This window comes from Crinia signifera, chromosome 8, assembly GCF_055691185.1.
Source record: "Crinia signifera chromosome 8, ASM5569118v1, whole genome shotgun sequence".
NCBI lineage: Eukaryota > Metazoa > Chordata > Amphibia > Anura > Myobatrachidae > Crinia > Crinia signifera.
Window position 1 is genome coordinate 138164622 of NC_139224.1, and position 27763 is coordinate 138192384.

The window sequence follows — 27763 nt, forward strand, 5'->3', positions numbered from 1 at the left end:
TTCTTCCAAGAGCCTCCAGAGCACTATGGCCCATAGTTAGAAGCGATTTGAGTCTTACCAGCCTACGTGACAAGACACCTCTAATCTGTCATACCAGAGGCAGAAACATTAGTGACAAAATTGTCCATAGAGACATTACAGGTTTCTCTAAAACTACAACTACCGCAGAAGCTGGATTCCTACAGAGGCCTAATGGATGTTACAAATGTCTACATTGCACTACCTGTCAGCATATGCTTACTGGCCCCAAATTCATTCATCCGATAGACGGAACATCCTATCCTATCAGACATATTGTCACGTGCACGACCACCCACCTGATTTATGTCATTCAATGCCCATGCAAATTACTGTACGTGGGCAAAACAATCAGAACTTTACGCACTAGGATGGCCCTTCATAGGTCCTCTATTAACAAAGCGCTTAGTGGCAAGGATAATGAACAGCCAGTAGCCAAGCATTTTGCTCAAATGGGTCACAGTCTAAGTGACCTTAAACATATGGTCATTGACCATATTCCAGAATCGCTACGCCGAGGAGACAGGGAAGGACTCCTACTAAAAAGAGAGGCAACTTGGATACATAAACTGAACAGTGTTAAACCACATGGCTTGAACGATAAATTCAGTTATGCGATCTTTTTATAGATCTAGTCATATGATGATGCTTTTGTTGACCTATTGGGGTGCCTTCAAGTTTTTCTGCGCACTTTTGTGGCTCAGACATCCTAATAGCCTTAATACCAATATACTTACCTTGAACGAGGGACCAGGTGTGCTTTTTCTTCTTCTTCTCTGCTTATCTTACTATCGCTTTACCCTATTCTATTATATTTCTTTGTCCACTATTAAATATTCTTAGTTATACCCTTCAGACAGTACTATGAATCTAGGCTAACTAAATACTCTGATGGTTTTCTAACATTAATCATAATGCTCTCACCATGGGTTCACAGGACACTAGAGTCGACATCAATACTGATGACACAAGTCGTCTCTTGTATTCATTAGGTGTGCTTTTTCTTCATCTCCGCTTATCTTACTGTCCCTTTACCTTTTCCGATTAGTTTTGTTGTCCAGCAGATTATTATTAGTTTTTCCTGAGAAGTGTCGACATAACCCATGTTGACCATGCTACTTTAGAATGGAACATACTAAATATGTCCAATACCACTGGACTCTCAACTTGTGTGCTTTTTCTTCCTCTCCGCTAATCTTACTGTCTCTACACCCTTTTCCAATTAGTTACTTTCTCCCACATTATTCTTGCTTTTCGTCCTTATAAATAGATGATCATAAATTCGATACTATATCTAAGCGTTGATCTAAACGTTGGTTAATGACCACCTGGTGTGCTTTCTTTCATCTCCGACTTCTCTTACTATTCTGCTCCCTTCATTATATCTTTTGTTGTCCCTTGTTTAAAATTTACTTAAGGACCTACATCACTTGCTGACATCAGTTACACTGACATTATCAACATATATTTTTCATCATTGAATCATGATAGTGCACCTACCTTTCATGTTTGGCAGAGATGCCCACAAATTTTGTCCCTTACTCATTGTGATGTATTCTCTTTTCCATTTTTCGATCCCTCGTTCATTATTACTGTAGTTATCTTTAGGTTGACGCAGATTAAGTCGACCAATGTCAAATCTTAATCATAAAAAGACTATTTATACTCAAATGTAGTTTAATGAAGAGTATACCATGTCTGTGAAGTATCTTTTCTGCTTTTATGTGTTGTATGTAATATTTTGATAATCCTGCATTAGTTGTATATGACACGTCTTCACTGTTTTATTTTCACTCTAATACACTCAATATTGCATCGTCTCTTCAGGTGCATCTTCATTTTCACATTTATGCTATTATCAATTTTACATGTACTTTGTTTTTCACCACAGAGTCAGCCTGTCACGCTTGGTCAGCGCCGGCATCGCGGCAACAGCTACGCTGCGCTACATCTCTATAGCAACTATTAGCTTGCGCTTCACTCAGCGTTCCAGCGGCAGGATATCCGCCGCTCGGTACCTTCCTCCCGCGCCCACATCCTGTTTGATGCCGACGCTGCTGTATGCGTGACCTGCTCACTCCCTCACTTTTATGATAAAAGGTAAGCACATTGATGTATGTTTTAATGCACTAATATCCTTGACAAAGGGGTTAAACCCCGAAACGTTGGAAGCTTTTTCTATGCTGTAATACACGTTTTTGAAATTCCCAGAGTGCCGCGTTTGCTTCTTCTATCAAACTTTTATATATATATATATATATATATATATATATATCTATAGATATATATATATATATATATATATATAGATAGATATATAGATATATATATATATATATATATATATATATATATATATATATATATAAACACATGTATTTTTGTGTATTATTATCTGATCCTTACTAACTGGGGATTAGCACATTGTTTTTTGTTTTGAATGATTTTACCATCTGCAATATTTGATATTGCAATTTACAGTCTTTTCTGTCTGAATCACATTAGTGCCATAACAATATTACCGCATGCTTTTTATTCTGTATTATATAATCAGTTGTATTCAGTCACTGGCCAAAATACTTGTGTGCTACAATTTTTACAACACAGTCTGGAAGTTGGAAAACTCCCTTGGTTATTGGGAAAGGTTTATTTCAAGTAGAGCTATTTCAATTTCAATCAAGTCATTTTGGTAAATTCGTGGAAACATTATTGCTTTTCAGTAAAAGACCTCTCCCGCATGGGTGAGAAAAGAGACATCCAAGTTTCAATAAATCACGGAAAAGGTCACAGTATTTATAACATAGTTTCTTCTATTTAACAAAAACATTCTTCTAATCATCTAATCCCAATAGACTTTTTAGAAAATAGATATTTTGGCGTCTCTTTCTTCCTAAATAATTCCACTATACAATGTGATAATTGCAAATCTCATCACTGATCTCTTTTACAAGTTTCAAGAACAAAAGCAGTTAGTGAAAACTGATCCAGAAAATGAAATATTCTAAATAATGGCCTTATGTGGTCATGAGGAATGTAGTAAAAAAGGTCAACAATAACAATGTCGACCTCGAATTTTAACATTCTATCCCTGTCTACATGATAAATGTTGGTGTGGTCAATGTCGACATTATGACCAACATCGACATTCTCAGTATTAAGGTGGGTAAACACTACATAATGGGCCTGACCCCCGGAGGGAACGGCTTTGGTGAGTTTTACACTCGTCGAGCCGTTTGCTCCAGATGGGGCTGGTGGATGGGGAGATCAGGCCGGACCAGGGAAACGCCCAACGTTTTATGGGGCTCCCTATGAAAACGCTGGGTGTTCCTCTGCGAACGTTGGTGGCCCCATGCCTACCACGAGCGGGCAGGTGGCTGGCATCAAACGGCGTCAGTGCCCGTCCCCTCTTTGCTGTACACCCAAAGTCTAGACTGACTGTTATTTCTGAAGGGGAGAGAAATCATTAGATGGTTGGCGACAATCAAATGATTTCTCTCCCCTACGGCCACATGCGAAGGGATGTGTTTGCATACATCTCCTCGCATGTTACTGAAGGGATTCGGCGGCAGGGTGGTGGTCATTAGGTCGGTGTTATGCCGCTCACTAAGCAGCGAAAGGCCGCTGCTTAGTGAGTGGTCCTGAATCCGGGCCCAATGTGTGTACTCAGCGATATCTAGTGCAACGGCACCTGCATACATATTTGCCAATGCCAGCAGTGATGGCGGGGGGTTGGAGTGATGGGGGAATTGTGGGCCATGCTGCATTCTGCAGCATTGCCCTCATTAAAGACCCTCATGAGAGCATATGGTTAATGATATAGGGCGGTATTCAATGTGAATACCTGCAAGGTGCAGCGAATCCTGTTTAGGATTCACTGCACATTCGCCACGTTCCGGAGCCTTGCCGGCTCCGGTATTCAATAAATCAGGGGCTCGCTGCCCCTGACCGGCTAATATGAGCTCCTGCGGCGAACGCCGCAGGGAGCCTGAGGACGGTGGCAGGCAGGGAGATGGAAGTCTCTCTGCCTGCCCCAGAGCGTATGTGGGGGGAGGTGGGCTCCCCGGGTGCCAGGCAGCACAGGCTGCCCCCCGGGGGTGCCAGCAGGGGACCGGGTATATTCACTACACCCGATCGTGCATATGTAACGATCGGGTGCAGTGAATATATGAATATCTAATGAGCGGCTCGGCTCTGGTGCCCCCTGCTTACAGCACATGAATAAAAATAGCATGCCCCTCCTCAGAATAAAATTCCTGATTTTTTGACACCAAATGTAAAAAACAAAACACTTTATTTTAAAAGTTCACATTCCACTTCACCATAAAAAGATAGCGATTGCTACTCAGTGAATCATGGCGAAAAAAACCTTGAAATGTATTCGCCATCTGGTCATTGAATAGGGTGATTCGCCGTTTTAGTCAAAAATTCGCCAAACAGCACAAATTTGCCATAAAAACATGGCGAATCAGGCTCATTGAATACCGCCCATAGTGCGGAAATACTAGACGATATGCACGATCATAGCCATATCATTATCGTGCACATCGGTAACTTTTAACTTTTAGTGTTTATGCACTTTTAGTTAAATAATCAGCATTATTTGTTGACTAGTCAACTATAAATGTTCCATGTAAGTTTAACAGAAACACAAGTAATCTACCATGGCTAACTTATCTCCACTTCTTCCCTTTATTAGAAGGGACACCTGAAATCGGATACCCATCTTCTGGATTAGCCACATTATGACTAAATGAGTAACCCGCCAAGTGTGTGCTATATTTCTTTCAACCCTTAACTTTAAAAATTCCAGTTAATATCTTTTCTTTTCCACAGAAAATAAGAACCCAATTTATCTTGGAATAAGACCAGGGATCTGTCTTGTGTCATTCATAGACCTACAAAACCTTGTATGCTTTGGAGTTCCCAAATTTGTCAGTACTATTCGAATGGCATAGTGTTGCCAGTTCCATTCTCCTCCTGGGTCAAAAGAGTGGGTGAACATTTAGACAGCTGCCCTCTCCCCGTATGCCTTCTTTTGTTGCCCTTATGCTAAGGTCTGCTCTAGCCCCTACTAATCCTACAGTAGGGCTTCCACTGTCCTTTTACACCCACTGCAACAAAATATAGTCTGCACTCCTCTGATTCCACTGTGGGCTGGTTCACACTTCCGCTGACAAAACTTCCAGTAAATCCTTGACCATTTGCAGAACCTTTTCAGTCCTGTAGCAGCATAATGAATGGGCCCTTGTCTCAATGCTTCTAGATATAAACTTCTCTTCAGCAATGTCCCCAGTTCAATTTATGCCACATTACAGTGTCCCCTCTTCATATTATGCCACATTATAGTGCCTCCATTTCATATTATGCCACATTAAAGTTAAACCATTTATTTTGTAACATTATAGTGCCTCCACATTATAATGAGCAGATCATATTACAATGCTCTCCAGTTTATATTAAGCCACATTACAGTGGCACACATTAGCATTATAACATCCACTACACACACACATATCTCACTGAAAATGTAATGCCACACAATTCAGGCTTTGTATTGGATCAGCACCAATTGCTTAGTAGAAACATGGACATTTTTATAACCTAGGCCCAGGCCCCACTAAGGGGGGGGTATTCAATGTCAGGGGTACGGTTATCGAGCAAGCTCGACAGCCGTGCCCCTGTCCCATTCTCGCTTTGCTCGACTTGAGCTCGGCGGTTGGGATTCAATGTCCTGGCCGCAGAGCAGCGAGAAAGGGGGCGTGGCCACGAGCTGAGCACGGAAATAGACGAGCTCCGGCCGGGAGCTCGACTATTTCCGGCTTTTCTTGGCAGAACGAGCCCAACAGCTAGGGCCCGCAGCCTTCTCCCCGGTCGGGAGATGGCTGCGGGAGCATGACACACATTGAATACCCCCCTAAGCCTCTGGGCCCCATAGCAATGGCACTCACTATAGTTACGCTCATGTCCACAAGCCGTTTGAGTCCCTTTCCTTGCATCTCAACCCTCTTTCTTTACTCTTTCACCCTCCTTTATATAAATGAACTCTTCTCCTTTTTCATAGTTCAAACCTTACTGGCTTCAAGGCATTTCTTATTCTATTATCAATTGCTATCGATACACTCATCATTGTTCTTTATTCAGACAAATCTATTTGTTTTATTTCAGATATGTAATATGTCTACCATAAATACGTACCTTGTTCTTGATTAATTTAATGGTCATTATGAAAACAAAACAGTCAGTTTAAATGGGACAGAATGAATTAAGAAATTTTTGCTCAGTAATACAAGTCAATAGCAGAAATCAGCCTCGCCGTATGTTTCTTTCCCCTTTTGTATTATATTATCATTATAATCATCATCTCCTTATAATATCTCTCTGAATATATCTAGTACTCTGACCATAACACATGTCTGACAATGAAACTTTGGCACAAAACCATGTCAGTGCAAGCACATTTATTCTGTAAATAATTAAAACGAGAATTAAAATTAGAAACAAAAGCCATCACAAAGTAACAAATATGTAGCTAGGGTTGTTAATGTCCTCTAATTGCACATACCTTTTATCAGAAGCAATAGCGAAAACCTCAAAAGCCCACCCCCAGTCCCTATCTGCTCCTACCTCCAGGATGACCTTTAAAAGGATGTTATTTTTAGTAAAATTTTAAAATCGCGCAAAATCGCATTTTTTGAAATCTGATTTTTTTTTTTTAAATCGACTATTTAATGGGATGCGAATTTGCAGGTGAAAAGTGCGATATGGGGCGAATTTCGGTCATGAAAATGTGCGAATTAGTGGACATGTGTGATTTCTTAGACGTGCTAATGTGCCTTTTTTGTATATTAAAGAAAAAAAAACAGCATGAGGTCCCCCCCTCCTGAGCATAACCAACCCCGGTACTAGTTTTAGAAATTCAGGGGACCTAAAAACAGAGGTTTCTAAAACCAGCACCAAGCTCAAGGGCCGGTCTTGGTTCCCAAAATACGGGGGACAAAATGAGTAGGGGTCCTGTTCCCCCCAGGCCCAAACAGCCGGGGAAAACTTTTTATGCAAGTTCCCCCAGCCAAAGCATCATCCCCGTGGCTGGTCATCCCAGGCAGGAACCCTGGAGGAGTGGGGACCCCCCCCCAATAAACGGGTCCCCCCTCCAGAGTTACCCCTGCCCAGGCTGAAGCCCAGGGCTGTCCCCGGTGCCCCTGGGCTTTGGGTACCAGGCTCATGGTATTGTAAATGAAAGATAAAGCTATTGGGTTTTTACTTTTACACATTTTTTTGGACAGAACCATGCACAGATCGCAATGCTCTTTGCATGGTTCTGTCAAATTCGACTTCCTATTAAATGTCACCCCCAATCTCTGTCTTCACAGCTCCCTCTCTCCATATCCAGCAAGGGTATGTCTCTTTCTAAGTGAGCTAAAGGACACATGACAGGAGGAGGAGTAAGGTCGGAAGAAGGGTCCCACACGGACCCTCTCAGGCTTGTTTTGTTTGCCATGCTTTGAGCCACTTCGCTCGCCACCTGGTTACTAAATGCCACCAGTGGTGGCATAGATAGTGAAACTGCAAGGCCCCCAGCCTTGCTCCTCCCCCTGGATGTGATAATCCCTTGGATTTAACAACTACCATCCAGCAAGTTTGAAACCAATCCATTTTCCAGTGTCCCTAGAAAAATTGCTTTCACTTTCTGTTATGACATCTTTTAGCACACAAAGGAGTAATTTGGTCTGACGAGCGGTCTCTAGTGGTCACTGCCAGTAATTCACCTCATATAGATTTTTTTTTTTTTACCCCTTTGTCAGTGTCTTAGATCATTTGTCTTGAAGGTATTATAATGAATGATGATGTCGCTATAATTGTTTACCTCATTAGATCAACAGAATCACGTATTTCGCATGGTGTGTTTATTCCATCATAAACTTACACATTTAACATAAATGTAGGTATTCCATAAGGACTAATGTCTCTCTTTCTTCCCTGTCTTGGCACCCTACAGGGAGGATTTACATAAAGTAGATGTAATGAGCTATTGCCAGCAGAATGTGAGCCAGTGCCTGCGTTCACAGGGCCCAAGGAGCCGCGATGATGCTCTGCTATGGCAGGTGTTGCTGCAGATGTGTCGGCAGAATGGGGTACGTGGAACACAACACTACAAATCTGCCTTTCATTATCACTGAAAGAATGTCACTTTGCAACATCCACAGAGTGCTGTTTCGACATACATTTATAGCGTAGTCCATCATATATTATGTAAATATGGTTTTCCTTAATTAACATTATGCAGATTCCTTTTGTGCATGTGGTTTTCGGCCAAGAGTTCTGGCTTGTAGTAATTAATTGCTCTGTTTGCATTATGGAGTTGAAGAGATTTGGAGAATTAAACCAACGAGGATCTAGCGGCTTGTTGATTGTCAGCACCTGTCCCAAGGCATTTTATTTTAAAAGTTTATAAACCTTCAGTGAAAACTGTAGTACAATTATGATACATTATATGGTACTGCAGATCATTTGTAAAGGCGTAATGTTTTTCAAGAAAAGAACAGATGGCTGTACGGCGGGTGTAATGGTTAGCATTTTGCCCCAGAGCACTGAGGTCATGGGTTCGATTCCCACCACCTTTACTGTGCGGAGTTTGTAAATTCTCCCAATGCTTGCATGGGTTTCCCCTGGGTACTCCGGTTTCTTCACACAATCCAAAAATATATTTGTAGATTATTTGGTGTCTGACAAAAATTAACCCTAGTGTGTAAGTATATATGGGCAGACTAGGTGGTTCTCATCCGAGATCAAAATCTAGGTTTCTTTGTTAAGAAAGGCTATAAGAACTTTATAACACCGTAAAGTATTAGTATTTCAATGAGCCTTAAAGCGTTAAATGTCGAAAATCCTATGTAGGGAGCAGGGTCACAGACCTGGGACTCTCAACAAGGGTAAACCCTTTCAGTGATAAGCCGGACCCTGGTTTCATGCTTATGTCTGAAATGGGCAATAGCTGGACTAGGATAATTATTGCATGTAAAGGTGTAGGTTATGTAGGAACTAACAGGCCTTAATATGGAAAAATAACTTATTTTTATGACTAGTCCTTGATGTGCTGTTGGTGGCACAATGCATTACATTTCTCAAGCCAAAAATGTTTTAGCTACCGAACTTACGAAAGTAAAACAACTTTGAACCACTGTGTTAGTCTTTTTTACGATGAGTGTTCTCTGTGTTTTATTTAGCATATTGCTGGGGCAGATGTGGCAGAATTATTGCTCCAAGACTGTAAGCGGGAGAAATACCAGAAAGAACAACAGTACAGTGACCTCATCTATCTAAGCGAGGAACCACATCTCATACCTGATGGTGCACAAGTGGATCTTCTGACCGGGGAGTCTCCATTTACGTCGGACACAGCTGCCCGGGCCATGGAAAAATTCACTAAGCTGTTATTCTTTGGTCGAAAAAAAGCAAGTTGCCCGGCTTTCAATATAGACAGGATCTCCAACGCTTGTGTTCTGGACAACTCTGCTAAACCTTATTACTTTGGCAAACTCTGCTTTGATAACTGTCTGATTATTGGCTTCTTACTCTTACTATACTCTTTCATTGCTCCTGTCTGTATTTTTTCACTTTGCTTTATAACTTGAATTTATTTTTATTTTCTCCTGATTCTCTGCATGTGGGCGAATGACTGTAAAAAGATCATTTTGTTTCAGAGACCTTATGTTCTCTTCTGCATCATTTCTAAGGTTGACATTTCTGTACTGTATATATTATTACTTATCACAGACCAGTCTCTTATATTTATGTCTACAGGACATGAAGGGTGGTATTCAATCCCGGTCAATATTTCCGCCGTGCGGAAATATCCTCTGTTTCTGACAAAATTAGGTCGAATTAGTGTACATTCTGACAGTTGGAAAGTCGAAAACGGCCGTGGATTTGACAATGCAGATTCGATATTAAACAAAGTCCCATCCAAAAACGGCCACGATTAAATACTGATAGCCTATATTTCCGTCTGTCAGAAGTATCGTCCGAGATGGAATACCCCCTAAAAGTACCATCATCTATGTACTGTGAAATAGGCCTATACAAGCATATATAGTCAGATCGACGGTGTCTAGATCAACAGTCATGTGGTCAACCACTCTTGGTCGAACGCATCTAATTAGACACCTAAAGATAGTCATTAGCATTTAGATAATCAGTAACAAATATTAGACGCAAGCGTTTGGTCGATGGGAAAGTGATTGATAGTCATAGGATCAACACAAGTTTTTAATACTTTACCATCCAAGTGGGCATAGAGTTAGAAGCCGCGAGCCATGCAACTGCAGACTGTACACCTATAGGGTGTCCATGTTGACCTATGCCGACATATAAAAATCCAGAACCAGCCTCATAACCTTTATAAATCTCTTATCCAATCACATCCCCACTGTACAGGCCACACATATCCTCTCTCTTCCCTTTTTACACTTTTCATCCTCCCAGGGCCGGTGCAAGGCACCGGAGCGCCCCAGGCAAGTCGGGGTCGGGGCGCCCCGGTGCGGGGGGGGGGGGGAGGGGGGGCGGGGCGGGCGGCATCCCTGCCAGGGGTGTCCCTGCAGTGCAGGAGCGGTCAGGGGTATCCGTGCGGCAGTGGTACCTGCGGTCAGGGGTGTCCGTGCGGCAGTGGTACCTGCGGCGCCGTCATGTGTATAAAGCTGGCTGCGGCCGGCGGGGTCCCTGCAGTGAATAGAAAATAACTAGCGCTTCCTGCGCCGCCGCGCGCATAGCGCTAGTTATTTTCTATTCACTGCAGGGACCCCGCCGGCCGCAGCCAGCTTTATACACATGACGGCGCCGCAGGTACCACTGCCGCACGGAGACCCCTGACCGCAGGTACCACTGCCGCACGGACACCCCTGACCGCAGGTACCACTGCCGCACGGACACCCCTGACCGCTCCAGCAAGTTTTTTCCACAGCTCGCTGGGGGTGAGGGGCGATCTGCTGCCCTCCAGGTGCCGGCGCCCTAGGCAAATGCCTAGAGCTGCCTAGTGGTGGCACCGGCCCTGCATCCTCCTGATCCCTGGCCTAACTGCCAGGAACCTTGCATTCTGGTGGACTTTATCAAAAGAACACCTAGCCTTGTGTATCAATGCCTATTTCCCTATGAATTGTAAGCTTGCGAGCAGGGCCCTCATACCTGTTTGACTGTCTGTTAATACCCAGTTTGTTGTATCACTGTCTTAAATTCTAAAGCGCAACGGAATATGCTGCGCTATATAAGACACTGTTAATAAATAAATAATAAATAGACACACCAAAAAAATGCGAAAAACTTGTGCCGACCTAGTAACTGTCAATCAAGTTGCGGTCGACCTAACGCTTGCTTCTATATTTCATTACTGTCGATCCAGACGCCATCGATCTGCTACACCAGAACCCTATACAAGCATTAAATATATTTCTATTTGGATAAATGTACCTACAGTAATTGTGTCCTCCATCACTCTGTGCCTAACAAAGACAAACTTACTGGATATGCCACCATAAAAACTCTCTGCCCAGTCCATTGAAGGTTTAGAGCAGGCATGTCCAACCTTCGGCCCTCCAGCTGTTGCGAAACTACACATCCCAGAAGGCCTTGCCACAGTTTTTATATTAGGGCATGCTAAAACTTTGGCAAAGCATGCTAGGATGTGTAGTTTCACAACAGCTGGAGGGCCGCAGGTTGGACATGCCTGGTTTAGAGGTTCATATAAAAATGAATAGGACACAAAAAGGAAATAGCTTCACTTTAAGGGACAGATGTAGCAAGCTTCAAAAAGTCATAACGTGGATTAACAGCCAGCCAATCAGCTCCTACCTGTCATGTTACAGGCTGGGTTTGCAAAATGACAGGTAGGAGCTGATTGGCTGGTTGTTTATCACTCTCCACTTTATCACTTTTTAAAGCTTTATACATCTGGCCCTTAGTCCTTCTATTATCACTTTGCAACAACCTGTTTTCTTTTGATGTTATGTGTTTCCTCTTGAAAAAACGTTTTGGTGTAGACCAGGGCTGGGCAATTGCAGCCCTCCAGATGTTGATGAACTACACATCCCAGAATGCTTTGCATTAGTTTTGCTATGTGGCCATGCTGAAACTGATGCAAGGCATGCTGGGATGTGTAGTTCATCAACATCTGGAGGGCCGCAATTGCCCAGCCCTGGTGTAGACCTATGTCTTAAATATGAGTGAAGGGGCAATTTGACATCATTTAATTTTTGTGTGTTGAATGTTTATATTATATGTCTTATTATTTGTATCTAATGTGAACTATGGGCTGAATTCATGCTCGCATGATTACTGTGCATCGATGTTCACGCAATATAGCGATTATCATTAGACTGCGCATGTGCTGCACACATGTCAAGGTACCTTTGCAAATGGGTTCACAGTAAGGATTGGTGAGTGATTGATAGGAAGGGACCAATTGGTCGTTAAAGGGGAGTGGTGGCAAAAACACTAGAATGGCATGGGTATATATTTGAGGTGTGTAAGTGTACTTCATGTAAGTAGAGAAACGTGGCACCAGCATTACTGTTGCTGCATCCAGTCTGTGTAGCAGTAGCAATGCAACTACTGTCGATGTTCCTCCTTCTTCCATATAGGCTGTGTTGCTGAGGTCATGGGTTTGATTCTCCTACCATGGCTCTAAAGGCCCCCATACACTAGGGCGACTTGTCCTTAGGACAAGTCGCCCCCGACTTCCCCCTGAGCTTCCCCTGCTGCTCCCCGGGGGAGCTTGATTAGATTGGCACTTGATGTGCCATTTTTTACATGTGATAAATCGTCTCGATTTATCACATGTAAAAAACCCGGGGAGCAGGGGGGGGGGGGAGGGCTACCGAGCAGGGCTGCTGGTGGGAGCAGGGGGGGCTGGGGACGCTGCGGGGGACACAGGCGGCATAGAGCCAGGCAGGGGGAGCCGGCCGGGAGCTGTCAGTAATAAATAAAAAAAAAAGCCCATACAATGAATGGGCAGCCTGTGATTGGCTGCTGAGCGCTTTCTCAGCCAATTGCTGACTGGCTGAGAGAGCGCTCAGCCAATCACAGTAGCCAATACCGCTAACTTCCCATACACTGCAGGGACCACGGCGCTGACTGCTCAGACCACTGCAGGGACCCCCAGTGCTGCCCAGGTACCAACCTCCCCGGAGGGGGGATGTGTCTGCGGGAGTGAGGGGGGGGGGGGGGGGGGTGTTGTCTGTGGGCCCCCCCCCACAATTTTGTTGTCCAGGGCCCCCACAGACATTAATCCGCCCCTGGATCTAGTCAAATCGCTTAGAAAGCGGAACCAAATCGCCCTGTGTGTACGGGCCTTTAGTGTTTACTGTTTGCTAGATAAAATGAAAGCTATAAGGTGACCATGAAAATGATGCATTTCTATCACACATGAACATCATTACTGAATAAGTAACCAACATCTTGGCGTCTCTGTGCATCAGATGATGTTATTGCCGAAGCAGCTGAGTTGCTTATTTTTCCAACAACAGGTGCAATAACTGTGCTCTGGTTTTTGTAGTCATACTGAATTTTTAGCATTCAATAATACATTTCAGCATGACCGTAACTAGGATGATGTGGAGTTTGCCACCACACATTGCACTGCAGGTGGCACTTGCCAATTTTCTGAGGTACTTGTGTATTTTGGCGGCGCCCCCGATGTCCGTCGTACGACGAACAGATCGCATCGCATCGCATGCCATGCACCCGATGGCATGCGATGCGATGCGACGCGATTTTGACCCCCTATACGACCAAAAATCGTATAAGCACCCTAAAGGGTGCTTTTGAGCACCCAAATGGGTGCGTACAATGTTAAATGCACCCCCACGCCACCCCTCACTATAAACGTGAACCCGAAGCGTGGCGAGCGCAGCGAGCCCACGAGGGGCGGCGGTACGCGTCCTACGACCTTTTTATACCCCCACTATCCACGTCGGCGTGGAGTTGAGAATAGAATAGTGTGGCGAGCGCAGCGAGCCACCGAGCCCAAAGCGTGGTGAGCGCAGCGAGCCCCGCGAGGGGACGCGGATACCTTCACAGTTATACGCGTCCCCTCGCGGGCTTCACAGGTGTCCGTGGCGACGCGGACACCTGTGAAGCCCGCGAGGGGACGCGTTTACCTGTGAAGGTATCCGCGTCCCCACGCGGGGCTCGCTGCGCTCGCCACGCTTCGGGCTCGGTGGCTCGCTGCGCTCGCCACACTATTCTATTCTCAACTCCACGCCGCGCTTCGGGTTCACGTTTATAGTGGGGGGTGGCGTGGGGGTGCATTTAACATTGTAAGCACCCATTTGGGTGCTTAACATTGTATAAGCACCCATTAGGGTGCTTATACAATGTTTAATCGCATCGCATCGTATGGCATCTTATGCCATGTACAATGGCATACAATTTCAAAATTGTATGCCATCGTGCACTATAGTACGATATCGCGTCGCATCGCATACCATCGTATGTGTTATGGTATGCGATGCGATGGGCGCCGCCAAAATACACAAGTACCTTTTCTGATTTAAGTAATCTCCCGACTAGCTCAGCGAGTAGAGTGTTTGACTGGTTTTAGTCAAACTTGAGATACTGTAGGTGTCTATTCTGTCACTATTGCAAGGTGGGACAATCAGTAGGTTGATGTTTCAATCTGACCTTTTTTCAGCCCCGTACATCAACAATCAATCAGCCCAATTTGGCATTGTACTGATGCTTTGGTTAAAAAAAAATCGGAAAAATCCAACATGTTGAAAATTCTGGATTTGCTGATTTCGACCCAAACATTGCCAGAATCTGTGAGTCAGGATTTTTTAAATGTTTATTTTGATGATCACCCAACAACCACGATCAACAGAATTCAGAATGGCCATTGGGATTCGCCCAAGTGATGAATGGGTCCCTTTATAGTTTTGAGTGTGATGAGTGTATTGAGGTATGACCTTCAGGGATTTATAGAGTTGTTTATTTGTTATCCTAGATGTTTATGTGAATGTGATTACTGTGAAGCTGCCCATACACGGTCCGTTTAACGGATCCGTTTGGGACTTAAACAGCACACATCGGATCGGATCGCATCCCTAGTGCATGCAGTGTGCATGCACTGCGATCCGATACGATGTGTACCTAGTACAAAAAATGTATGTGCAGCACATACTTTTTGTACCGTACTATGTGATGCGCGGGAGCGCGCATCGCATAGTACAGAACGGATGCTGGCGAACGGCTCTGTGTATGGGCAGCTTGAAGGTGCCCACATACAGGTCTGATTTGGCCTGTTTTCATCAGATTCCTACAGATCAGGCCGATATATCATATGAAAACTGGCCATATCGGACCTGTTTGACATCTGATCCAAACCAATGTGTATAACTGTGCGCATCGGATTGAATCCAATCAAGGCCTTAGGTGCGTGCTAGTGGTTCATCAGGCTGGTGGTTAGTGCTACCTGCTCGCTAGGCAGCGAATATATGCTGCCTAGTGAGCAGGTCTGAATTAGGCCTTAAGTACTGTAGTTACTGGACTTCCTGTGTGGCTTTCCTCCATAGGTCTGTAGTGGCCTACAGGTACCACTTGTTCCTTGCATCCACCTCTTAGCCACTTGTGTAAAGCTATGCTCTTCATGAGGCGTATAAATTAGGGTTCTGAAGTCTTATACCCGTACACTTTGCCAAGTTTGACTGTTATGAGACTCCCCATAGTACATACATATGGTTTGTTTAAGGAAATGTTTTTTTTTTTTTTAACTCTACTGTCAAAACATCCCATTTGAGCATATTTAATTTCCATCAAGTTTTTTTACTGAAAAAATTTACTTTCTCTAGATGTTCATAGATATAGATGAACCACAGTTCACCTTCTGTCTACGGATTTCCCACTCCCCAGTAGTCCGGGAACTGAGACCTTGCTTGTCTGCACTAGCATAATGGGCCTCCAAGTAAAAAAAAGATAAGAAAAAACCCTCTCCTCATTATAACCATCAATAAATAATAACCAGGTTGACAGTTTAAAATATGCCTACAGTACATTTGAATGTTAACTGTTCATTCGAAACCTCTTTCTGTTATATTTTAGGGGGCTTGTGGGATCCATATAAGAAACACTGATTCTGTGCTCAATAAAATAGGGGACGTATAAGGAAATATAACAATGGGAGTTTAATGACTACCCAATTACAGGTTAATCATCAGCTTCATGAATTATTTTGGTTTATCCCGCACATAAATATCAGATGAATAGGCAAAAATGGCAACAAATTAAGGCTCGGGGAAACAGAGGAGTTAGCAGAGTTAGCAGATGGGAGTTCTATTTTGCACGTTCTCGAAGATAATAGAAAGTATCTGATTGGTTGCCCACGGCAACCTCCCATCTGAAATAGAACTCCCATCTTCGTAAATTTGCCCCTTTGTATCACCCTCAGAGAAAAGGCATCTGGAACATCTGCACTCTGCTTTCTCCTGCCCTTTCAGCTATCTGCCCTGGCTGCTATTGGTACTTCTCATCCCTTGAAAATGACATCTACATAGTTGGCGCTGTACTAATAGTGCGTTTCATGTTTTACTACGAAGGAGGCTCTCGACTGGGCAATGAAGAATCACCTGTGGGGACATGCGTTGTTCTTGTCTAGCAAGATGGACTCCCGGACGTACAGTGGAGTAATGGCGAGGCAAGTGTGATATTATCTGATTTGTCAGCATCCTAATAACCGCCGCAGAAAGGAAAGCCTGATTATGAGTGATGAGTTACTAGCGGAGAAAGGGATTTGCTTAGTTTGACATTCTTGTAATTAGAAGAGAGAGGAAACATCTAAAAGATTGGTCATTACCTGTAAAAATAAAAACTAATTGGTTGAGGTCAGTCATTACTTGTAGAGAATATAATTGATTGAGCATCGACAGCACAGGAAATGATTGAGTAAACATTAGATTCCAGGTGGGGAATTGATCAGAGGTGATTTGCAGATGGGTTTAGCCTCTCAGTATGTGCTATCTCATCTCATTTCCTCCGCAGTGTGGTTCCTAATGTATTATTAATGAGGGGTCTGCTTGTTTTTTTTTTTTTTTTTCAGGTTTACTAGTACTTTGGCTGTTAATGACCCGCTGCAGACTCTGTTCCAGCTTATGGCAGGCCGTACACCGCAAGCTGTGACAGTAAGTTATTTTTTTTCTGGTATCTCGATGATACATTCTACAAACCTCTGGGAAGCCAATCTCGGGGCATTCTATCAATCCCGGGATTTGGGTTTGAAAAATGCTCAACCTGGGATTGGTTTCCCTAATAAAAAAAAGCCCAGCCGCCCTGAATATTTACTTACACTAGGCAGGCAGAGTGGTGTGGCTAGGAGCTGAGCGGGTGGTGTGGTGCAGCCGAGTGGGCGGTGCGGCCGGGAGCTGGATGGGCGAGAGCGAGGCTGGAGGCTGTGCAGACTGTGCAGCGTGATCTCTGACCATGTCACACTGCGCAAAGCTGGGGACAGGAGAAGCATGCCCAGTCTAATCCCAAAATACCTGATCCAGGAATTGGCCACCCTATGCCCAATGTAGCAGAATAAAGCACACAGTAATGTAAATAATCGTATAATTCTATAAGCATGAATCTGCTTTGCATCTAAAGGCCCCCATACACTGAGGCGATTTGGTCCGCTTTCAGTTAAATCGGACCAAATCGTCCCTCCCTGACATGCCGTCGGGTCCGATGCGTGGTCCCGTGCGCATCGGACCCGACCAGGTAGTCAGACCAGCAGGCCGTCCGACCACCCATTATTGCTGGTGGTGAGGCGGGCGGGAAGCAGGGACGCATGCGATCCATCACAACGGATCACATGCGCCCTGCAGCCCGGAAGGTCCCGGCGGCTCGCAGGCTATCGGGTGTCCATACCATGCTGCAAGACATCGCAGGCAGTGTATTGGGGGGGGGGGGGGGGGGGGGACACACTGTGTTTTGCTCAACCACTCTCCAAGCTTTGATAAATCTAGCCCTAACTACTGTATCTGAGAAGTCACCTAGGAAATCTGTTTATGTATAAAAGCAACTAATAATATACATAATAATATTTTGTTTGTACAGTATATTACATAAGAATTAAGCATTTATACAGATATGGTATTTACAGTAGTTTATACTTTTATTTCCATAACTTGCATTTTGCATATCATTTACTCCAAGCAAAACAAATACATTGGCTTTTATTAATGTTAGCAAATGCAAATTTGTGGCTCAAGGTAATCCCGCGTGTTGACCGGAACATTAAATGTAAATCAAGACCATATTATTTTCTACCCTTTGTAATCTTGCATACAGTATGTTCTCCTTGCCGAATTAAACACTCTGTCTGAGAGCTGTTTGAAAGTAATTCTTTGTGAAGCCAAGCATGTATTCCGCCAGATACAGTGATAATTTGGTCAAAGGTGACCTTTGATAACTGTACAGTGCTTCACAAAATTGTTCACCATCAAATATTTGTTTTTGTACACAATGTGCATAAATAGGCTTGTTTGTCAAAGAACAATATCATGGTCTATGGAAAAACTGCAGTCAGTGAGCCAGATGTATCAAGCTTCAAAAAGTGATAAACAACCAGCCAATCAGCTCCTATTCTCATTTTTTTAACCCAGCAGGTAACATGGTAGTTAGGAGCTGATTGGCTGACTGTTTATCACTCTCCATTTCATTCACAGGGAGACACTGGAGTCTGCTTTACATTGGGGCTAAAGAGTGAGTGTAACTAGAAGTTGGCACTTTAAATTCTGTTGAAGTGAGGTAGGCTCCTCCCCTCTATCCCAACCAGACCTTCCTGGTACCTATGCAAGGTTTTTTGTGTTATTTTTAGTTTAGCATGCATCTATAACTTACCTTCTAAGGTACTATCACTGTATGTAACTCAGGAAGAAAGTGGCAATCATGCTCTAAATATTTTTCTTCAATACAAATAATAAAAAAAAAACTACAAAAGAATCCCCCAGACTTTGTTTTAATACAAGACGTAACTAGTGGGCGTTCCAGAGGTGGGGCTGTAGTGCAGTCCGAAATTCTAATAGGGGAGCCACACTAATTGCCAGTGAGTCCCAGCTGGCGGTGTTTGGGAGGGCAGTTGGTGTGGCTCGTCTATTGGAATTTATTCCCACCTCTGCAATTGCCACTGGATGCAACTTTTGCTGCAATGACAAAGCTGGGTCCCACATGCACATAGTGATCCTGAACTGACCAGCGAAGTGGTAAGGCAGGATACACACTATATAATATCTTGTTCATACAGCTAAATAATGAAATATTGTTAAGTGCATCTGTCTGTGTGGACAGCAGATATATTTCTGAACATCATTGTACACAGACATATCAGGTTGGCCCTTCTGCAGGGTGGATGCCGATATTTCATGCAGAGGGATACGTTCAGCGGGATGCCGGTGTTCACAATACTGCCTACACCAGGGGACCAGCACCAGAATCATCACTGTTGGGATGCCAAATGTAACTATGCCAGGGTCGGTTAGGGTTAGGCTGGGGAAGGGGTGGGGGGGGGGGGTATGTTTAGGCACTAGGTGGGTTGCACTGCAGTGGGAAAGGTTACGGTTAGGGGGGATTAGGGTTAGGCACATAGAAGGCGGGTTAGACTGAAGGGCGGGGGTAGGGTTAGGTGGCAGGGTATGAGGGTTAGTGTTAGGCACTAGCAAAGAGGGTTAGGCTGTGGGTAGGGAGGCTTAGGGGGAAAGTAACTATGGGATTTCCTCCACCGGGATGTCGGTGAACGCTAGCATCTCAACCACCAGTCTTCCATATGTATCCACATGTAGATATATCGTTACATCTGCTGACCAAACGAATAATATATGGGCCTCAGGATTAATTGAATATGACATGACAAGTGGGCACGCATAGTCAAACTGGTCTACTGGCCAGACTTATAGGGCCGACAATTGGAAAGTGTGTATGCACAAGATCGTATGCATGAATCTTACAAATTGGTAGATTGGTCAGCCAAGTGTATATCCAGCCTAAGTATCTTCTTAGAATTACCAACTGGTATCACTCGGGAGTTCTTATTGATTTAAAATGACTGAAGAACATAACAGAAATTTCAGCAATGGTTGGTGCGCCAGCCCGAATAGAACAACACTTGAATTGATCTGTTGGGTGCCATCTATTAGCTACCAGCACTCAAATTACTGTATTTCCCCCTTAGAGATGAGGAGCAGTGCTAGCCATTTATTCCTGTATATAGGATTGCTCAAATCATTAGTTATGGGTTAGTACTGATAAATCATCCCCAAAACATCATATTAGCAAGTTATGTGTGAACCTGGTATTGTCAGTTTGTGCTCTGTACAATTACCCCAATTCTCCTTCATCTATCAACCACTGTTCCTCTGTAGGGAACCCAAGCTGTCATGAGATATAGGGTGACTATTAGTAAGAAAACTTATTATGACCATTAAAATGTAATTAATTACTTATATGGGTGCAGGGTGTGCGGTGTGCAGGCATCTGGGTATATCTATGTATTATTTATATGGTGACTTAGGTCGGCCTACCCATTAGAACTACATATGCATTATGGAGACAATAAATTTACACCAAATTGTGTGTAGGGACAGAGTATTCAAGAGGGTTAAGATTGTTGTCATTGCTTGGTGGGAATGAATACAACGGTTGCTCTTCGACAATATGTTCAATTACATCGAATCTGTCCTGTGATGTCACAGCAAGTAAAAATCTAAATCCACTCTAGTTTTTGCAGCTTTTGATTTTTAGAATTTCTTTTTTGACCAAATCCTATTTTACCTTGCGCTAGCAAAGATCATAGTTCCGTTCCATTCAAATTGGAGTATATATGGCGCAAATAAATACCTCCCACAATCGGTGGCCTTGACTTTGTTACCGGAGGCGTGCCTACTTTAATATTTCCAGGTTCATAGCTTAGATAAAAAAGAAATAGATGTTTTGACCGTAAAAGTCTTTGCAAAAAATTCTATCATTTTTTTATGTCAGAGTTTCAGAATGACAGATTGACTGTGATGGGTTATAGCATATTTTATTTATGGAACAGCTTTCATAAATGTGGCCATCAGACTTTCTGATTGTGCGGCTCCTGTTTACATTAGAGCAGTTAGATTCTACATTCTGATATAGCCCTGACTCGGGTGAGCTGACGACACCAAGTTATCATGCCATTTGCAGCCGGCTATTTCCGTTTTGCAAATGCAAGCTTCATAGAAATGTATTTAGAATGGCTCGCTAGAATAGATTGGAAAACATATTTTAAAATTTGTGAGTTTGTGCAGAATGTTTGTTTATAAGATTCAAGAGTCTGTTCTTACTCCAAAACTTATTATATCAGATGTTGGTGTTATTTTCCCATCAAAAACAATTTTGTCGATATCTTGAATTTTGGCCTTAAATAAGGCAAATTCAAGAATATGTTTATGAGCCAAGCACCAAACTTTCAAAAACCCCAAGGTGATGAAAATACTCCTTAATTACATTTGCTTGGCAGGTTACTGTGGATAACACAATTGTTCCTTAAAGTACATTGGAGCACAGATGGTAAACAGTGTAAAAATAAAGCCAAGGGGTTTTCAGGGTCATTCAAAAATACAGATTGCTTAAGATTCTTTTAAACAAAAATAAAACAATTATTTGGTATTTTTCTGCATAAATGACTGAAACGGACACAAAGAGCATTGGAGTTAAATCGTTTATAATCAAAAATACTCATGTGATTTCAGAGGCGTAACTCTGGGAGGCAATGGGTGCCTCTCCTCCCTTGCCAATTCGAATCAGTTATGATGTGTACACACGGTGAGATTACCTTGCTATTTGACTTAAGATTTGCTAACTCTGTACTATTTACATACAATTTACATACAATTCATACAATCTACATTCAATTTGCACTATACCAGGCATGTCCAAACTATGGCCCTCCAGCTGTTGTGAAACTACAAGTCCCATCATGCCTTGCCACAGTTTTGCTATTAGTTTTGCATCAGTTTCAGCATGGCCACATAGCAAAACTAATGCAAAGCATCCTGGGATGTGTAGTTCACTAACATCTGGAGGGCCGGTGTTGCCCAGCCCTGTATTAGGGAATGCTAAAATTATGGCAAGGCATTCTGGGATGTGTGGTTTCACAACAGCTGGGGGGCCACAGTTTGGACATGCCTGCAATATATAGTCATTGCTGCCCTGTCTATCTGGGTTTCGATTTGTGCTGTCACGGGAGCGCGCATTGGGATCGCAAGGTAAAAAACCTGTGTGATTTGCATGCGATCTGTATGTGATCTGCATGTGATTTTGACTATTTAGTCAAAATCTAATGTCAAATCTCACCATGTGTACACAGCATTAATAGAAAGCAATCGCTTTCGCTTCTGTGGCTAACTGCCCCTCCTAACATCAATTTTGCAAGTGTCATACTATGTATTAGAACACATGACCTGTCTTACTGGAGACGGACACCTTACTGGTTGAGCTATTTGGGGGGGCACCAATAATTATCTCGCCTCTGGGATCTGTACAACTGGGATGAACTTATGCCACTGTGTGACCTCAAACTTGTTTGGGCCATTGAATCTACCCATTATGTGTTTTAAGGTCCCGGATAAGGTGGAACAAGTATAGGAACCAGTTCCAATGTGTCATTTCTGAATTATCTAAAAATAAGTGTTGTTTCTTAAAGGTTGGTTTTAAGTTGAAGACAGTAGTCTGTCTTAAGTAAAGATGACCATGTATTCGTTATTTTGAGTCCCTTTTCTTGAACTAAAAATTAGGAAAATTCAGGCTGACATGAATATTAATCAGGCCTCATAAATATTAGTGAGGCCTTAAGGATATTAGTCAGTCCTCATGAACATAAGTTCTGAATCTTCTTGTGATCTCACTGGTAACTAGTAAGATTCGAGGCTGCAATCTAATGGTGCAGCCTATGAAATAGTTTCTTCATGTAGGCAACAGCTGTAACCTTGACAACTTTCCCAATTGGAAACTGGGCTGAAAGTGGCCATGCAGAGGTGGGGGAACTCATTTCTCTATGCCACCTGATTAAACCCCCTCCCCTACCCCCATTAGGGCTAGTGGTAGGGTTTTGGCATCCCCCTGCAAACTACAATGCTTTTCTGTGAGAATTACTGTGCAAGGCCAATGTGGAGGTTAAAATGTTCCACCTCACCATTTGAGGTGGTGGAACTCAGTTCCACCCAGTTCCCCCTCACTTTAACCCCTGACTACAACCATAACCAAAGCAAGCCAAGATTGATCTGAATAAACTGCACCCATAGTGGTTTATTTACCATGATGGAAGTTTTATTTCAGATGGGATGTTGCTATGGGTAACCAATCAGATTTGATCTATTTTCTTCTAGAAGGTGCTAAATAAATAAGAATTAGATTCTTATTGGTTGCTGTAGGCAACATCCCATCTGAAACAGAACTCCCATCTTAGCAAATAAATCTCATTGTGTTTGAGGACAGTTTAGGTTTGGATTTTTGATATCTTGTCCTTGTCCTGAGAAAAACAAATAGTTCCCATTTGCCATAGATATAATCACGTTGTCCATAAGATGTATCTCTAAATCACTTACACTTTTCCTACTACAGTGCAGTGGAGACACAAAGTGGGGAGACTGGAGACCTCATTTGGCGGTAATGCTTTCCAATCCAATGGCAGATCCGGAGGTGAACCAACGGGCTATTGTCACCATGGGAGACCATTTAGGTAAGATTGTCTGTACCTTCATTTCCCACTCAAATGTAAGATGTAAACACTAAACCATACTTTGTTTTATAGGAAATGCTACATAGAAAAATATTGAATTGAATTCAGCAAATTTCCTCCCAGACAGGTGACCACAAAAAGAATAGGCCCAAAAGAAAATAAATCATTTATAAAAAATAAAGGGAAAGAACATGAATGTGTGGCTGAGTAACTTCTGAACCGTTCAAATCTAACCCTGCTAGCTGTCAGCAAAGGCCCCCAACTTACATTTTACCCTTTAGCTACTTTTTTCTATTCCCACCTTCCCTTATTTTTCCCCCCTTTTTTACCATTCTGTTTAATATGGAAGCCCATTTCAGCCACTGTCTAAAATCTTGACTTAGTATCTCAAAATATTGAGAAACTTTATCAAAATTTTGACTAAAGGTGCCCATACACGGAGCAACAGGAGGTGCAATGGGATGCTCGCTCCCATGCACATCCCATCGCACAGCATATAAAGTATGCATACTTGCCTACTTTTGAAAGGCAGTTTGAGGGAGATTTGCACCAAGCGCACGCACCATTGAAGGGCGTGTCATGTTTCAACCAAAGGGCATATATATATACAGGGCTATTTTTCAGCAGGCTCCAGCAGGAACTGAGGCCCTTATTCTAGTTCACTCTTTCTGACAAAATATTTCTTAGATGGACAAAACCATGTGCACTGCAGGTGAGGCAGGTGTAAAACCTCACCCAAATCTAATTATCTCTGCACAAGTAACACCTGCCTCACCTGCAGTGCACATGGTTTTGTCCATCTAAGAAATATTTTGTCAGAAAGAGTGAACTAGAATAAGGACCTCAGTTCCTGCTGGAGCCTGCTGAAAAATAGCCCTGTGTATATATATATATATATATATATATATATATAGATATAGATATAGATATAGATATAGATATAGATATATATATATATATATAGATATATATAGATATATATAGATATATATATATACACAATTTATAAAACTTTAAGTGCCCCTTGTAGGAATACACAGGCAGGCAGACAGCTAGTGGATTACTGGGCACATGTTCATGACAGGACAGGACATGAGGGGTGGAGCAGGTATTGGGTGCCAGTAGTAGTAGGTGGGAGAAAGGAACAACAGTAATAGATCATGAAGCAGGCTTAGTGGGTGGGGGAGCTGTACGTTGGTTAGACTTACTACTGCAGCTGCCCCTCCTTACACTGCTGAGTCTGACACTCGTGCTCCCGCTGCCCGGCTCTCCTGGTCCCTCCTGCCGCTGCCGCACCTCGTTCTCCCTCTCCGTTGCCTCTCCTCCTAGCACTCCCGCTCAAGCTGCTGCTGCCGCCGCCACTCTTGTTCCTGTTCCTGCTGCCGCACCATATAGATTCTCCGCACCACGTAGAGTCCCGCGGTGGCAGGCATTCAAATATCGTGAGGGACATAAGGACAGCACAACTTCGCGCACGCAAGCCCCAGAACATCGCGGTCGCGCATGCGCAGTCAGGTTTTTATGGAATGGGACAAAAACCGGGAGGAACCGAGGGGTTTGCGGGGGAGCGGGAGGATGATTGAAAAACCGGGACCCTCCCGCTAAATGCGGGAGGATAGGCAACCCTGAAAGTATGTGCTTTTTTAACTAGATTGCATTGCATCTAGTTCAAAATGCATAGTGCTTTACATGCATTTTGAATTAGATGCAAAGCAATCCAGTTCAAAATGCACAAGTTATCGCTCCGTGTATGGGCACCTTTAGTATGTCAAAATATTGATATAATTTCCTAAAATTTTGACTTAATATCTCAAAATATGGAGAAACTTTCTAAACATATTAACTTAGTATGTCAAAATATTGAAAAAGTTTTTAAAAATATTGAGAAACTGTCTCAAAATATTGACTTGCTATTTCAAAATATTGACTTAGTTTCCCAATATTTTGATATACTACATCAATATTTTGTGAGAAGATGCCCATACACGTGCCGATGCTGCCGTTGCGATGTTTGCTTTGAGATGCGCGCTCCCGTGGCATCTCATCGCATAGTACAAAAAGTATGTGCTGCACATACTTTTTGTACTGTCTTTTTATTGCATTGCATGCGAATGGCATGCACAACACATGCAATGCGATGCGATGCTATTTTAGCACAAAACACATGCCAGAATCGGCACGTGTATGGGCACCTTTACTTTGAGTAAAACTTTAAACTCACAGCTGAAGTAATTTGTTCTAGGGAGCATCCTGCAATCAGAAGAAGGGAGGAAGCACTGTTTTGTATTGTGCTCTGGACTCCAAGGTAATCTTATGTGAGTGATGCAGGTATTGTGTACTAGTACAAATAACAAAATGTAGTAACATAAAATTTGTTACTTGATTTGGTACTTGTGTAGTTTCACGGCGGCAGTTGCGTAGTTAGCATAGCGCCCCTGTCAGAATCAGCATAGTTTTCCTGCCCATTCGCGGCTAGCCAGAGCTTATGTAGTTAGCGTAGTCAGTCAGGCGTCCCTGTCAGTATCAGCGCCGTTTTCACGCCCATTCACGGCCAGCCGGAGCTTACGTAGATAGCGTAGTCAGTCAGCGTTATGCAGTTAGCGTAGTCAGTCAGCGCTTATTATTATTACATCGGGGGAACCATTGACCATTTTAACCCGGGGACATTAAGGTGACTACGCTGCCTGACGGGGACACTACGATGACTACGCAGGGCTGCCGCAGAGTTACTACACTGACTATGCTAGGCAGCCCTTGGGCTACGCTGACAACGTAGCTTAGCCTACCCTGAAAATGTAGCGTAGCCTGCCGCCGTGAAACTACACAAGTACCATTGATTTTAGGCTAGATTAACTTTAAAGATAGCATTCACCGTGTGTGACCGGCCAGTTTCTGCTGGATGCCATCGACATCTAACTTTAGTTGATACACTTTTATATTAGTTCAATTTATTAAAATGATAACTCATGTAGGGTGAATAGAACATCATGGGAATGGGCCCGGTTTTACAAGGGAGCTTTACAATTTTTCCTAAGTTCAAAGTGGTGGGTGTGTGCACAGACTCCATGTCAATAATTTTGAGAAAGTTTCTCGATATTCTGAGATACTAAGTCAATATTTGAAAAACTTTCTCAATATTTTGAGATACTAAGTCAATATTTTGAAAAACTTTCTCAATATTTTGAAAAAGATTCTCAATATTTTGAGATACTAAGTCAATATTTTGCAAAAGATTCTCAATATTTTGAGCTACTAAGTCAATAAAAAGTTTCTCAATATTTTGAAATACCAAGTCAATATTTTGTAAAAGTTTATCAATATTTTGAGATACTGGAGTTTTTTTTTTTTCCATCACAGTGGTGAAAAAAGGGCTTCCATAGTTTCCAGATTTCCCAGCAACTGTTTCTCTAATTACCAGCATTACTTATTTTATCACTTGTTTACTTGCATTAGTGTGCTATAGCAACCAGGCCATATCTATACTTTTTATAGTACCAATTTAGAATGACAGATTAATTATGATGAGATTAGCACGACTGTTTTGTGCATAAATGACCCAACAGACTTCTCACACTGCTTCTCCTGTTTACATTACAGTTGTTAGATGCTACTTTCTGACAGTGCAGAAGTAAGAGAGAAATGAGTCCGTGCTTCCAATATAGTACCTTTACCAATAAGGGAGAGAGAACAGTTTGACGTCTTACAAAATGATGATCTTAACATAGGATAATACACAGTTTTTGCTTCTGCTTGCAAATGTCACAGGAGGTGTTTTGAAAGGTTCAAATGAAGTTTTATATAAATTGACAAAAAAAGCGGGCTTACTACTAGTAAGGAATAATACACTAAGTATTTTTGTTGGGAGGATTGAGTTGGAGATCTTTAGGAGTCAAGTTCAATACCTATGGGGGAAGTATCACATGGCTTCTTGCACTGTTTATCTAGGACATATGCAGGGGAGGTTGTAGAGGTGGGGCTGCAGAACAGTTCGAATATGGTGAGTCTCTGGCAGTTGGTGTTTCT

General features: G+C 42.8%; 1 protein-coding gene across 6 annotated transcripts in view; it reads left to right on the plus strand.

Moving 5' to 3' along the window:
* SEC16B (SEC16 homolog B, endoplasmic reticulum export factor) overlaps positions 1-27763 on the plus strand; it is a 169219-nt gene that overhangs the window by 40736 nt on the left and 100720 nt on the right. For all 6 annotated transcript variants that reach the window (XM_083157257.1, XM_083157258.1, XM_083157255.1 and 3 more), the window contains 5 exons: positions 8015-8150; positions 9243-9470; positions 16599-16696; positions 17099-17180; positions 23623-23740. In XM_083157257.1, the coding sequence (XP_083013383.1) occupies positions 8015-8150; positions 9243-9470; positions 16599-16696; positions 17099-17180; positions 23623-23740 (662 nt within the window). The remainder of the gene's footprint in view (positions 1-8014; positions 8151-9242; positions 9471-16598; positions 16697-17098; positions 17181-23622; positions 23741-27763) is intronic.